At 39.2% G+C, this 15958-nt stretch overlaps 2 protein-coding genes across 4 annotated transcripts in view; one reads left to right on the top strand and one right to left on the bottom strand.

Annotated features, from left to right (window-relative positions):
- nup188 (nucleoporin 188) overlaps positions 1-5677 on the top strand; it is a 126211-nt gene extending 120534 nt beyond the window's left edge. For 2 of the 3 annotated variants that reach the window (XM_038781468.1, XM_038781469.1), the window contains exon 45: positions 2351-2569. In XM_038781468.1, coding sequence (XP_038637396.1) covers positions 2351-2530 — 180 coding nt within the window. In that variant the 3' untranslated portion in view covers positions 2531-2569. Of the gene's footprint in view, positions 1-2350 lie in introns of all 3 variants that reach the window. The other variant, XM_038781467.1, reaches the window with a different exon arrangement.
- A 3471-nt stretch (positions 5678-9148) lies between these two features.
- LOC119955682 (rap guanine nucleotide exchange factor 1-like) overlaps positions 9149-15958 on the bottom strand; it is a 207799-nt gene continuing 200989 nt past the window's right edge. Inside the window, 1 exon segment of the mRNA XM_038782122.1 lies at positions 9149-15860. Within this exon segment, the coding sequence (XP_038638050.1) occupies positions 15710-15860 (151 nt within the window). The 3' untranslated portion in view covers positions 9149-15709.

Genomic DNA, 15958 nt, shown 5'->3' with positions numbered 1-15958 from the left:
AAGTGGAGTCCCACACTAGTGTTCTGGAATTAAACAAAGGAAATTACATAGGCTTGAGATCAGATTTGGCCCATATAGACTGGACAGGAAGGTTGAAAGGTAGCACAGCTGATGAGCAGTGGCAGTTGTTTCAGGAGATACTTAATTCCTCACAACTAAAATATATCCCAGTGAGGAAGAAAGATGGGAAGAGGGGTAAAAAAATATCCATGGCTAAAAGGAGGTCAAGGACATTATCAAGACAAAAACTAAGTTATATCATATTGAAAAAGTCAGTGGCAGGCTGGGAGATTGGGAAACTTTCAAACATAAACAAAGGGATACTAAAAAAAGTAATTTAAAAAAGCTAATGTAAATGACAAAAAAAAACTAGCACATAATATCAAAAAGGATAGCAAGGGCTCCTACAGGTACATAAAAGGAAAGAGTCGCTCAGGTGAATGTTAGCCTCTTGGAAGATGAAATTGGTGAGTTAATAGTGAGGAACACAAAAATGAGAAAGACACTAAATCAATACTTTGCCTCAGTTTTCACGGTGGAGGATAATAGTACCATTCCTATAGGAATGGGCAATTCAGAGGTAATTGAAAGGGTGGAACTTGGAACACACAGCATCAATAGGGAAATGGTACTCGACAAACTCTTGGGATTGAGGACAGACAAGTCCCCAGGGCCTGATGGCCTACATCCTAGCGTGTTAGAAGTGGCAGCAGAGATCGTGGATCTATTTGGTTACGATATTCCAAAATTCCGTGGACATGAGAAAGGTTCCAGTGGATTTGTAAAATTCTAATGTTATGCCCTTATTCAAAAAGGGAGGCAGAATGTGGGAAATCCACATCAGTTAGTTTAACATCTGTTGTTGGAAAATTGTTAGAATCAATAATCAAGGACATAATATCAGGACATTTGGAAAGTCAAAGCACTATTCATAAGAGTCAGCACGGGTTTATGAGATATGGGGTAATTTATTAGCTTGGATAGTAGACCGGCTGATAGACAGGAGACAGAGTCGGGATAAATTGGTCTTTTTCTGGATGACAAGGTGTAACTAGTGGGATGCCACAGGGTTCGCTCCTTGGCCCCAGCTATTTACAATCTATATTAACGACTTGGGTACAGGGATAGAAGGTTCTATAGCCAAATTCGCAGATGACACAAAAATAGGTGGGACAGTAAGTTGCAATGAGGAAATAGGAACCTTACAAATGGGTATAGATAGGTTAAGAGAGTGGGCCAAAATGTGGCAGGTGGAGTTTAATGTAGATAAGTGTGAGGTCATGCATATTGGTCAAAAAAATAGAAGGCAACTGATCATCTAAATAGGGCGAGATTTTGGGGTGCTTCAATGCAGAGGAATCTGGGTGTCCTCGTGCATGAGTCACAGAAAACAAGCATGCAGCAGATAATAAGGAAAGCAAATGGAATGTTGCCATTTATAGCAAAAGGAATTGAGTATAAAGGTAAGGAAGTGTTGTTGCAACTATACAGGGCATTGGTAAGACCGCACCTGGAATATTGTGTACCGTTGTGGTCCCCTTATTTGAGGAAAGATGGAGTGGCATTGGAGGCAGTTCAGAGAAGGTTCACTAGGTTGATTCCAGAGATGAGAGGCTTGTCGTATGAGGAGAGATTGAACAGTTTAGGCTCTAGAGTTTAGAAGAATGAGTGGAAATCTAATTGAGGTATACAAGAAGCTAATAGGTATGGATAAAGTAGACATGGAGCTGATGCTTCCTCTTGTGGGGCATTCTAAACCAAGACGACCTATTCTTAGACTAAGAGGTAGCAAATGTAAAACAGATTTAAGGAAAAACTACTTCTCCCAAAGGGTTGTGAATCTGTGGAATTCGTTACCCCAAAGTGTGGTGGATGCAGGGACAGACAGTAAATTTAAGGAGGAGTTAGACAGATTTTTTAATTGGTAATGGGTTGAAGGGTTATGAAGAATGGACTGGACGGCAGAGTTGAGGCCCGGATGGAATCAGCCAAGATCACATTGAGAGTGTTGGGCTCGGGGGGCTAAATTGCAGACTCCTGCTCCGAGGTCATGTGTTCTAGGGAGGAAATGCTCTGGCTGATTTTGCAATCCAGCTCTTGGCCTGTAACATTGTAGGTAGCAGATGAGGAACATATCAGCCATGATAGAATGGCGGAGCAGACTCGGGCCTAATTCTGCTCCTATATCTTATGAACTTATGAAAGCATTTGTTTATTCTGTACAGCTTAATATTTCAATTAGAAATAAATCGGCAACCCTGCAGCAGAGAGAATACTTGTGACTTAAAAGTTTATTAAACATTTCCTTGAATATTTCATATTTACGGTGGCTTTTCTTTTCCTATTTCAGAGTACCGTTCTGTCTAGCATTTCCCGCTATTCTCGTCGCGGCACACCATGTTCCCCTGCTGCATCCTTACTGCTATCTCCTCCGAGCAAATCCACCGGCTCCGTATCCAAGTTGAGTCCCGAGAACCAGGAACCCTTAATCCAGTTGGTCCAGGCCTTTGTTCGACAGATCCAAAGATAAAGAAAAGGACCAACCATGTTAAACTTTAATGCTTTTCCAGCTCTGGACTGTAGATAACTTCTTTTGAAACAACTTCCTGTTTCAGTTTTCGCTGACCGAAGGTAATGTGAATACAATGTCAAAATGGGATAGTGGACATATCAGGCTGGCACCTTTATTTGAAGCTGTTGTTGAAAACACTTTTTCCCCCAAGGTGACAGGTTTGAAGTGCGCCACACACCTTTGTCTCAAAATTAAAGGATCGAATGATATTACAGAAAACAATCATGGCAGCCTATTAGAATAAATGGCAGCGATTGAAGAATGTACAGTAACATCCGTTAGTAGTTACATTTCAATAGAGATCCATCTCTGTTGAAGTTGTTTTTGAGACTTTCTCTTGTTTTGTAGAACTGTTAAGTGTTAATGAATAGGAGGGGGTCAAGAAAAGATATTCTGAAGAGAGAGATCATGCTATGTATTCCAATGCATTTTTATATCGCCTCTTTAAATCCAGATTTATTACAAATATAAAACATGTCCTCATGCTGAATATTTGCCAGTGAAAGTAGTTGTAGATACAGGGTTTGTGTGTTGCAAGCATCTTTGTTAAGGCCGTTTTATGCTGGAAACAGCATTTCAGATTGGTTAGGAGTGCCAGGACAATTTTAAATGTTTTGTTTTACAGCTGTTCACTACTTTATATACCACGCATTTCATTTTTTGAAGCGTGTTTCCTGCAGAACTTACCAAAGAATCTTGGATGAGTATTTGCAGCTTTGGTCTGTGTGTAAGTACTGTTCATTACTGGGCATTTAGACCGATTAAAGGAGCTACTTGAACAAAGCACCAAAAACAAGTACTGGCAAACTTTTGAAGCATGTTTAAAGCAATTTTATTTACTTGACAAATAAGATCTGAGGTTCAAAAAAGTAAAATACTCTGGCTGTTACAGAAGAAATTCAAAGAAAATCTTCCCATGAGATTCAGCAGAAACACTGAATTTGGTTTTGACTTGATGCATTATTTTAATTTGGGAGATTTTTCAATCATTGGAGACAGCCCTGCATGACTGTTCTGTCATGAGCTTGTGTCTGCGACAGGGTGGATGCGGTTGGCTGTAATTTCCTCTCTTTGCTGTAAAGTAAGCTTCAAGTGCAGACCACTACTTTATACTTCTTCAGTGAAGAAAACATACTTATGTCTCCGAGAAGTTTATGGCCTTCTACTTCAGCAATAGCTAAAAAAAAAAATTTTAAAAGCTTAACTATGCTATATTTTAACAATATTGCAGTTGTGTACACAGCCTGGATTTCAGTTTCACCTAATGTTCTGACATCCCATTGTCTTTAATGCAAAGTGTGGCAGGCAATTTGCTGAGGTAACAAGACACCGTGATTGAAAGCAATTTTTCAAAATCTCACAATTAAGACCACTGATCAATTCTTAATTATAAAAATAAAACAATCACAGATTATGAATCCCAAAATGCTGGTTAAAAAGTGTTATCCTGGTAATAAAGACACATCAGTGAGTTTAATTAGAAACAATGCATTGCCCAAAAAGTAAGCCAACATTCAGGAATTCTGTCTTTTCAGTCACTCCGAGTACTCCTATGATTGTTGTAATAGACACAGACAACTTGATTGAAAGACTCATCATGCAGTCACTTTGTTAAACTGCCATTCGATATTTGTAATTTATTGATGAGAATATTGTTTAAATTCTACCATTGTACACGTTCATCTGCCTTTTTGTGATAGCTTGGTTTTAATGCTTTTTAAAAAGCTGAAAAATAAACTGAAAAAACTTGTGATAGTGGGGCCTAGTTTGTGGCCTGGACAAATTAACATATTGCCAGTGATCGGTGCTGCCCACTGTCGCACGCATTCAACTACAATATTTTAATATCATTGTCTTCGCTGGTGCCCTTACCAGATCAATGCTGTTGCTATTTTGATAAATTATTGGACTGGTTTCTTTTACGGAGGGAAGTAAATTTACTGCCTAATTTTACTTGATGTGCATCAGAACGTGTCTACATTTTTATTTGAATTAAAAACTTCCTGTGACCTCAAATACAGTTGGGTTCCACTAGGTGTCGGACTGTGTGGCATTTAAGAAAAGCCTGTTAATTGCCACGTATAGAATGTTCAGCAGGACTGGTGCTTAATAGATAACAATAACAATTCATCCTACTGTTTTATTTGCAGGCAGAAAGATGTAGGATAAACTACCTTAAATGTAAGAAAAAATTTAAATTATTTTGACTTCTGCCCCCATGATACTCAATAATTTCTAAGCTCAGAAGGCAGTGTAAGAGCTGCTTTTTGGTGGACAGCTTTATTGATCATATTGTACTTTTTTTTCTCTCCAAGCATGTGGATGTTTGGAACTTAGAGTGACTGTTTCACATTACAAGGATCTCCTAAAAAAAACCTGTTTTCCGCATGCTCACTAATTTTTCCAGTGGGTAAAAAGCCCAAATGAATTTTGTATTTATGATGAACAGTCCTGATAAGCATGTATAATGAGGGAGGATGTTACCATATGGAAAGATCAATGCTGTGAAAACTAAGGCATAAGGGCAGTCGCTGAGGCTAAAATTTCAGCAACTATATCCAGATTTGACTTGATGCTTTCAAAAGCAAGTATTGTGCTAAATTTGGCTTCTCATAAATGAAGGCACACATATCTATTTAATGATTTTCTGATGCAGAGTGAAATGGAATGGTGAGAAAATACTGCTGTATAATTTAAAATACAAGGCATAATTTTTTAACATCGGAGTAGAATTGAGCTTTAACAAAAAAATAAATTCTCAACAGTCGTACAGTTCATTATTATTGGGCAGCAGACAGACCTTTGGATAATTGCAGAGAACATATTGAATGTAAATAGTGTTTGTATTTTTAAATGAGTCTTTTATCCAGATTTTCTTTTGTCTACTAACTGAATAACTTTTGAATAGAAACGCCATACCTGTGCACACAACCTCACCAGTGCCTCGGTCTCACAGCTACCACATTGAACTGAACCACGTAAAATGGCTTGGCATGTTTATTGTATTGTATTAGTCCTGCTGTTTTGTTCCTGCTAGTTTATTACAGTTTGAATTCTTGTTTAATAAAATAATGTGGATAAAAATATCATTTATTGCATTTTGAAGATCGTTTCCATCGGCTTCTTTAATTGCGCTGTACAGACCTACCCTGCAATGTGGAAAACTGCCCCCTTGTCTACAAAAAAGCAGGACAATACACCTCTACTACGCCTGAATTATCAAGAAAGTGCTGACAGTGCTACCAAGCAGCTGACATTCCATTTGGTTCTGCTAGGCTTCCACAAATAAGCAGCTTGTTTGATTCATGCCCCATCTACCACCTTGGCTGTTCATGTTCACTCTTGGCAGCAAAGTGTACCAGTTACAGCCACTCACCAAGACTCATTTGACAGCAACGTGTAACCTTTACCACCTTAAAGGGCAAGATGGTGGACAGGCATAGCACTATCAGGTCAGAAACAAGAAAGGAGCAGTCACTGTATTGGGAGTTTTCTACAGACCCCCCAATAGCAGCAGAGAGATAGAGGAACAGATTGGGTGGCAGATCTTGGAAAGGTGCAGAAGTAACAGAATTGTTGTCATGGGTGACTTCAACTTCCCTAATATTGACTGGAACCTGTTTACTGCAAATGGTTTGGATGGAGCAGATTTTGTCAGGTGTGTACAGGAAGGATTCCTGACTCTATATAATATGACTACAGGGGAATGCCATATTCTTGGTGCTCGGCCATAAACCGTATCAGATGGGACAGCATTTTGGGTGACAGTGACCACAACTCCTTGACCTTTACCATAGTCATGGAGAGGGATAGGAACACAGTATGGGAAGGGACATTATACTGATATTAGACACGAGCTGAGGAGCATAAAGTGGGAACGCACAACAGTAATGTGGGGTTGTTTAAGGAGCACTTGCTGCGAGTGCTGGATAGTTTTGTTCCACTGAGACAAGGAAGGAATGGTAAGGTGAGCCTTGGATGACAAGTGAAGTGGAGCTTCTAGTCAAGAGGAAGAAGGAAGCTTACGTAAGGTTGAGGAAGCAAGGATCTGGCACAGCTCTAGAGGGTTACAAGGTAACCAGGAAGGAACTGAAATGGACAGAGCTAGAAGGGGGCATGAAAAAGCCATGGTGGGAAGGATTAGGGAAATAGAGGATGATCAGAGACAGTAGGTCCGATCAGGGATAGTGGAGGGAATTTGTGCCTAGAATCTGAGGAGATGGACTTTTTGCCCGTGAGAACAGTGTGAACTAGGTTAATATTGAGAATGTGCTGGAAATTGAGAAGCATCAGGATTGATAAGTCCCCTGGGCCTAACGGGATATACCCAAGGTTACTACGGGAAGTGAGGGAGGAGATTGCTGTGCTGTTGATGATCTTTACATCCTTGCTCTTCACTAGAGTAGTACCAGATGATTGGGGGGAGGTGAATGTTATTCCCCTGTTCAAGAAAGGGAATAGGGAAATCCTGGGAAATAGACCCATCAGTATTACATTTGTGGTGAGAAAAATATTGGAAAGGATTCTGAGAGATAGGATTTATGATTATTTAGAAAAACATAGTTTGATTAAAGATGGTTATGCCTCACTGACGAAACACATTGATTGATGAAGGGCAGGCAGTGGATGTGGTGTATACGGATTTCAGTAAGGCATTTGATAAGGTTCCCCATGGTAGTTCAGAAAGTTAGGGGGCATGGAATACAGGGAGAATTGGCTGGCTGAAAAAGACAGCGAGAGGTAGTGGATGGAAAGTATTTCGGCTGGAGGTCGGTGACCAGTGGTGTCCCACAAGGATCTGTTCTGGGACCTCTGCTCTTTGTGGTTTTTCTAAATGACTTGGATGAGAAGGTGGAAGGGTGAGTTAGTAAGTTTGCTGATGGCACGAAGGTTGGGGGAGTTGTAGATAGTGTTGAGGGTTGTTGCAGGTTACAACAGGACATTGACAGGATGCAGAGCTAGGCTGAGAAGTGGCAAATGGAGTTCAACCTGGATAAATGTGAAGTGATTCATTTTGGAAGGTCGAATTTGAATGCTGAATACAGGGTTAAAGGTGGGATTCTTGGAAATGTGGAGGAATAGAGGGATCTTGGTGTCCATGTACAGATCCCTGAAAGTTGCCACCCAGGTTGATAGGGTTGTTAAGAAGGTGTATGGTGTGGCTTTCATTAACAGGGAGATTGAGTTTAAGAGCTGCAAGGTTTTACTGCAGCTTTATGAAGCCCTGGTTAGACCACACTTGGAATATTGTGCCCAGTTCTGGTCGCCTCATTATAGGAAGGATATGGATGCTTTGCAGAGGGTACAGAGATTTATCAGGATGCTACCTGGGGTGGAGGGCATGTCTTATGAAGAAAGGTTGAAGCTAGGACTTTTCTCACTGGAACAAAGGAGGAAGAGAGGTGACTTGACAGGTGTGTACAAGGTGATGAGAGGCATGGATAGAGGGGCCTAGCCAGAGATTTTTTCCCCCAGAGTGGAAATGGCTGTCACAAGGCAACATCATTTTAAGGTGATTGGAGGAGGGTATAGGGGAGATGTCAGAGGTAGGTTCTTTACACAGAGTTGTGGGTGGAATGCACTGCCAGCAGAGGTGGTGGAGTCAGTCATTTGGGACATTTAAGCGACTCTCAGACAGTCGCATGGACAGCAGTAAATTGAAGGGGGTGTAGGTTAGGTTGATCTTAAATTAAGATAAATAGTCGGCGCAACATCATGGGCCTGTACTGTTCTACGTGAAAGTACTTCCCCTCTCTAAGCCACACACACACCAACCTGTTTCCTTGTCATCGTCTTGCCTGTTGCTGGATAAAGAATGGCCTTGAGCATTCCCTATTGCAATTTTTGGGTGCTAGTTAGACGAGTTATTTATTGTTGGACCTCCTTTCTTGCGATATCAAGGATCTTGTAACAGCATCGCTGGTGGTACTTCCCCAGTGCTGAGGTGCCTGAAGTAGGTCCTCAGTCTTCGAAGCATAAAGGTTGATCTCCAGTTGCAGATTCAAGAGGGGGGGGGGGGGGGGGGAATAAATTTCACAATACTCTTTAAAGATAAGGGACAGTTTAAAGTAGTTGATAATGCTGGATATTTTTGTTCTAAATATACTAAAACAATTTTAACAATGCTGAAAGTAGACATGTGGAGATTAGTTGTGATAAAGTGATTCATGATTTCAGATTCCTGAGAGTGCAACCACTTCCAGTACAAATTAGATTTCTTACAAATTTGAGCACTGCAAAGAACTATTTGTGCTGTGGGAAATCCTGAATCAGAACACAATCTATACCTTGAACATTAATTGTAGCTGCTGTGGCTCCTTCATATATGCATTGGTGGTCCAAATAATGTGGAATTTTTAAACAGCACTATCTTTTGTGTGCAGACCAGAGGAAGAAGAAAATACAATGGGCTGTAAAAATTGGAGTTTGGCAACAGGCCAGCAGAATATCAGAGCCAAATGCTTACACATTCTGACCCAAGTGAAAATGAGCAGCAATGGCATCCAGTTCTACTTCCCCCCCCCCCCAGTATTCAACTCTGCACTTCTGTGAAATGAAGAGGCACCAGGTTCCCGCTGAATTTGATTGTCTCTTTAATCTGCAGTCTGCTGCATGCACTGTAAACATGAATGTTAGCCTTTATTTATATAAAAAAAAGTTACACATCTGAAATGGTTGCAGGAACATGACAGTTTAGAATATACAAGTAATACTCAAGCAAAGATGAGGCCGGCATCGGCAGTGTTAGGCTGTGACTCTGGGAGAATTTCTTCAAGGAGGTTAGGGCACTTTGACAAATTCTAAATTCTTTGAGCAATTAGTACAACACACCATTTCAACAATAAGATAACACGATTCAATTTAAACACATCTGCTCAAGACTAGAAAATAAGTCATTTTGATTACTCGTATTAGTTGCATCACAGTTAACCAACTTAGTTTAATTTAACTGGGACCCACACCAAAATTAAGCAGCCACCATGTGGTCTGAACCAATTTAAAAACAAATCAATTAAGTAATTAAGAGTTTGAGACATTCCATTTACTTAGTCCCCAAGTCAGCTGGTTATTAACAGGTGCCGTGGCATAAGCTTTCCAATTACACACAATCTTGAGCATAATTATAACTGCAGCATGTTTAAAGTGACCTACTCCTGTGTGTTAAACTGTAGCTGGTGTCAAGTTCCACACCACAAAATCATAACGTAAGGTGCTTTGGTAAGGTCTCAGTGGGTGGTCCTGTATGTGGAAATGCCCTGTGCTCCCTTTTATTCAAAACTAAAAAGAAAAATTAAAATCAGAAAAAATGGCTCTTCAGGTTATTTTTTTAATATATCTATATATATATATAAAATGTTGGTATATACACAAAAAATGCTGTATTGTTACTAGTTTGGCAACATAAAGAAAACAATGCACATAAAAGTACTATTCAAAAGTTAAGTGGACATGTTTCTAGGCTGTCAATAATCCATCAGTGAGTCAGCACAAATTCAAATGGTTACCACTTCAGATTTAACATTAATTTGCTTCCCCAAGTGCATTGTGCTTACTTTTTAAGCAAAATATTTTCAAACCTGGAAGTCCAATCCTATTTAATCCAATCCAATTTACTGGTGTATCCTATTTTAAAACAAAAGTATTCCACCCAGCTCGAACATGCACTCCTACTTTCTTCAACAACTTGCACTCATTTTACTCAGCTTTATATTTTTTAATCTTGCCAGCAGAGAAACACAAAAATGACAATTGCCTTCTCCAGCAGGCCAAATGAACACAAAAGGTGGGGGCAGGGGGATGGGCAAGATAGTTTACATCAGTTCATCTCTTCTGTACAGTGCACTTCAGCTTTCTCACTTTATAAACTAGTCACCAATAGATAACCCCTTATCCAAAACCCAGTCAAACAATCAATTGATTATGCAAATTTTAGGGGACACGTCTGACTGCCAAAGATACATTCCATTCAGCTGGAGTTTACAATACCTAACGCCTATTTGTTTCTATGTAATTGAACAAAATTCTACTCAAAAGAATTCTCACAAGCCTTAACATCCACCTAATATTTTAACAGTTTGTTAAAGGCTCTTGCAAGTTTCAGGTTATGTTAAAAGGCTGATCGTCAATTGAAAATACTGCTGAAATAGAATTGGGTTAGTTCTCCACTGCAATGAACAAATAAATATCTTTTGATCAGCACAATTCACTCAAGATAGGCCAATCTAGATCACTAACTTCCCTGTTATTGGATGTTACTCAAAGATGGAGGCCCAGTAAGGCTGAAAACAAAAATATACATTTCTAACCACTGCACTTGTTAAAAAATCATCGAAAACCTCCAAACATGTGTGCAATGAGAATTGAACAATTCAAGATGTTTGTGGTTCCTTTAATTCAGCAAACTACAATACCATTTCTGAATAAATTTTCCATAGGAAATACTTTTACCTGGCTGGACAGAAGAAAAATAAAAAATGTTATTAAACGCATATGGACCTTGTTACTTAGTTATTTAGAGTAGAAAAGCAGAACTGAACCTCAACTTCAGCTATCATTTGAACTCCACTCAACAGGAGAGCTTCGTTACTTAGAAGGCAAAAATATTAAGCACTTGGGACATCATCTCATTGAAAAGGAGAAACAAAAACTAATCTGCTCTGTAAGGGCTTTTGTCATTATCACACTATAAACCAATGGGATCAAGCCAACTGAATTCTGCCCCATATGGATGAGATTTCAGAGAAAGACTAGGAAAATTGCTCCACAAAAGTCAAAAATCTGAATTCAAGTATGTTCCTAACCAAGTCAGATTTGAGTTGATGTACCATTTTACAAAGTTTTTTATTTTTTTTATTTATAAATTTAGATTACCCAATTATTTTTTCCAATTAAGGGGCAATTTAGCGTGGCCAATCCACCTACTCTGCACATTTTTGGGTTGTGGGGGTGAAACCCACACAGACACGGGGAGAATGTGCAAACTCCACACGGACAGTGACCCAGAGCCGGGATCGAACCTGGGACCTCAGCGCCGTGAGGCGGTTGTGCTAACCACTAGGCCACCGTGCTGCCCGTCCATTTTACAAAGTTAAACACCGGGGCAGCGGTGTATCTAATGTAGGACAATTAGACTGGGAGATAGCACACATTTCCATTTTAACCCAAAAGATTTATCCCATAAATCAAACATTAGAGGCACAATTATACATCATTGCACTGTTATTTACATGGGCTAACATGATCAAAATAATTTCACTTGTTATCATGCTGTAAATATTGTGTCATTTACTGGTATGTGAAAATTTCACTATTGTGAATTTTCACTGTTGGAACAAACACACACACACTAAAAGGTCTAGATTAAAATAGTGCATGGGCACAGCTGGGAAATCAAAACTCTGGTAATCTGAGGGCACAACTGATATCCCAGGATTTAATGATTCATCAATCTTTAATTATGTGAAATATTAACATTACATTGGGGGGGGGGGTGGAGTACTTTCTTGCGAAAAGTGCAGGGGGTTCAGATTGAAATTGGAAGAATGAAATCAGTTTTGTCTTCCATTACCAGGAGTAAACGCTGGCAGCTTAGCTAGTGAAAGTCATGGGAGGTGTGGATGACAAAGTCTTAGTAACAAGTATGAATTGACTAGTCGTTGGCAGACTATCCACTCCTGCAGCTTTCAGGCTATGAAATGTAAATCCTTGTGAGCAAGATGAACATTATGAAAGCTTCTAGGAATGTAGGTAAAAATGAGCATTTTGGTAAATAAGGAACAGTTTTATTCTTTCACAGAATACGACTGTCGCTGGCAAGGCTAGCATTTGTTGACCATCCCTAATTGCCCTCAAGTTGAATCAGGAGAGACAATTTATAAGGTTTATAATTATAGAAGATGGCTAATGGGAGAAGCCAGTGAGGTTACAATGAAAAAAAACATTTAATAGATTATACAACTGTGATAGAACTGATGAAAACATAGTGACAAGAGGGAGTAAATGAGAGATATATCCAGACTGCCTGAAAAATGGGAGATCATGTGGAAAAGAGAAGCACAAGACTGAGTGGTTTGGAGAAGGAAGAATCGAGTCCGAACTTGCCGATGTCAGACCACTAACTATGATAATGACGTCAAATAGGTGATGGTTAAGAATATAATACAAGATAGATAGACGCTGCCCACTCCAATGCTTCTCTAATTCAGACTTTATACCAGCAACTAAAGTACAATGTTGAATGACCAAGTATTTGGAGATTCATTGCAAATCTAATTGCTACAGTTGTTACTTTTGAAGGAGGTGGATGGACATCAAAGGAGTTTTGCACAATCTGATAACACATCATTTATAATGAGAATTTCAAGAAACAGCCCAATGAAGTACGAAACTTCCAATTCCTGCTGGTATAGGATTAGGATTTTTTCAGGCTTAAGGATTTGCAGACTGAAAAGCAAGCTGAATACCAAAAATCGAATCAATCCTTTATGCCATCCATTTAACATGCAGGCCAAGAAACAAAGGCAGTAAATTATTTCACTGGAGATTTCAAATTTTAGGTTAACTAAGTCAGCAGACCGGATTTCAAATGCCCATATATTAATTGTATCACAGGTACTCTGTGACAAAACATGCAATCTAATTGGAAATCGTGTCCAAATGTTAACTCTGATGCCCAGGTGATGTCAGTTATAATATGGTTTGTAATATGGGATTACAGACTATCAATAATTTGACAATTGTGAAATTCTTTTCCTAGGAATGGTACTTTGCTCTAGCTAATGATTTAGTAAAGACAGAAATCAACATTCATGTATAAAACTGCCCAAATGTCTTATTTTGATAGTCTGTAACAAAATTTATCTCTGCCAGCTCGATTAAACGCAATTGTAACTGACGGAGGCCATAAAATGGCTACTCGGGACAACTTGGGGCATATTTCGCTGTTCACAAAGATTAAGAGTTTCTTTGATTTATACTCATACCACCCTTTTCCATTAACTTTAGCAGAGGATGATACACTTCTTATGACAATCTGTTGTGACCACACAGTGGGGGATAGTTTTTATCCACTTTAGCCAATTGCAGGTTAGCAAATTGAGCAAAAAGGAAATCCTTTGGGCCTGCACACGAGTGAAACTCATACAGGTGATATATTTTTTAAAAACTTATTGTAACAGCATAAGCGACACAAGTTGTCATCACATCACTCTATGGACTTATCTCAATGCAAAAATGTTTTCTTCCTCAACATGCTTTCTGAATTCTGAATCAGTTAATGGGCACAATGTGCTCGCATAACCAAACTTTGTGTCACCCACCTGGTAGTGAGGACAGGCCCTGCATGCTTCTAATTAGTATAGGTGAAACAACAATGTATACCAGGACTTAAGAATTTGAAGCTTACAGACTGGATTTAGCCACTTCACCACATCAGTATTCATGTAACAAAAAATAATTTCAATAATTCTTTTTACAATTCATAATTTGACTGAACCTTAGGAAACTTACTACACTTTGCTGACTTTGAAATTTCTGGGTTGCAATGGGGCAAGATGTTAGTTGAAATAAAGGTGTGTTATTTAACAACCGTTTTAAGCAGATTCTGGCTTTCATACAACAGGCATTCAATTCACTCATCAAATATACCTTTGGCTTGCAAACTGAATGATCTGCTGGAGCTCAGGAACTGCAGTGAAAACAACACCGAAAGATGATTTTGTTAGAGGTCAAGTTAAAACACTGCCCTCTGAGAAAACAATAACATGTCTGACATTAATATATTTCAAGGTATCCTGCATTATCAACTATATTGTGTTTCCTTACTGTTCCAAGTCTGTGAAAGTGTTAAGACTAATAATGCTGACTGCTTAAATCTATACGATAATTTAGAGTCAGCATGGTGACAATGAAAATAATTAACATTGACTTTTGCACGTACAAGTGCGTTATTTTCCTTACCTAAACTAATGTACTACATCATTATTGAGGGCCACTTTCCATTCCCTTAAATGCAGGAAGGAAACATTTCAGGTTGAACAAATAATTGTCATCAACTAATCAAACATGGTTTCAGATTCCCTTTCTAGATGTACAGACTTAGACAACATTAATAACTCAAACGTTTGCCTAACAACCTAAAGCAGCAAGGGTGACACTCTTCCCAGCAGCATCTACTTTTCACAAGTTAATATGAAGACCTGGTAAATAGAGGTGAATTCACTGACTAAGAGTTGATCAGTCAAACTCTGTAGACAATCCTACTGCTTTGAAAAGTTAATTTGTAGAGTTAATTTGTAGACTATGTACAGAAACCTCCAGTCTCAACTTCAGAACCTTCTCCCTTTACTGAAAATGGTCAACTGCAGCTCAATTCTCAACCGTGAACAAAAAAAGAGACAGTCCTTTTAAAAAAAAAACTCTGCTTAACATTTTAAAACCTCATATCGCAGAGTCCATGCACAAAATGTACAACCACATGTGTTAACACCTTATGAGAGTCTGCTAATTGATGACTTTGAACAATGGTTAGGAGCAATCCCAGCCATTCAGTACCAGCCTGGCTAAAACACTTCCAGTCTCTATGTACAATTAGTTTGCCTTTTCCAAAAAATCCTCAATTGCTGGCTGTCATACTCATGCAATAAGAAAAAAATTTAGTACAGCACATCAAACTAGTATTCTGGTATTTACAGTGAGCCAGTCTTTCTCCTACAGTACAGAATTATATTTTAAGGTTTCCTGTGCAATTGCTAGTACCACTATTTGTTACTCTATAAACAGAAGTCCACGATCAGTGAGTGAACTGTCGTACCTAACAATGTCAAAATAATCTCCAAAGCAGAGTCTATCCGCAGGCCACTTTGGGTCTGCCAGTTAAAGTGAGCTGTATGAATGGGTCCAACATCGGACTCTTAAAAACAGCTTGGCACGGATGGTAGGAAAGGAAATTGAATGCAGGCAATGGCATAAAACTTGGAACGTTTCCCTAGAGTGGTTCCACCTGTTCTATGATTTTGTTTAAAAACAAAGCTCCAAAAGGTGAAGCACACTGGCATGAACTGGCTTCCGCAGCTCAAGGTAAGTCACTAAATGGGGTTCATTAGCTGCCATTTAAGGTTTAGCCTTCACTGTTGAATCCTAAGTTTTCTCTTCACGTTCTGTTTTCCGTCGCTGAATGTTGCGCGGTTTGATTTTTAATGATAGTTCCCAAAGTGCTTCCTCTGCTAGGTGGTCGCTGAAGTCATTGAAGAACGTAACAATGTCATCAATGCGCTTTAGTTCATAATGACTGAAACGAAAAGTAAAGAAAGTTATTTTCACTATCAGAATCTTCACTGTGTTACGCATGTTTTGCCGGGGGGGGGGGGGGGGGGGGGGGGGGGAGGA

Source organism: Scyliorhinus canicula, chromosome 21 (assembly GCF_902713615.1).
Source record: "Scyliorhinus canicula chromosome 21, sScyCan1.1, whole genome shotgun sequence".
NCBI lineage: Eukaryota > Metazoa > Chordata > Chondrichthyes > Carcharhiniformes > Scyliorhinidae > Scyliorhinus > Scyliorhinus canicula.
The sequence above is the reverse complement of the archived record's forward strand: the minus strand, read 5'-3'. Positions and strand labels throughout refer to the sequence as shown.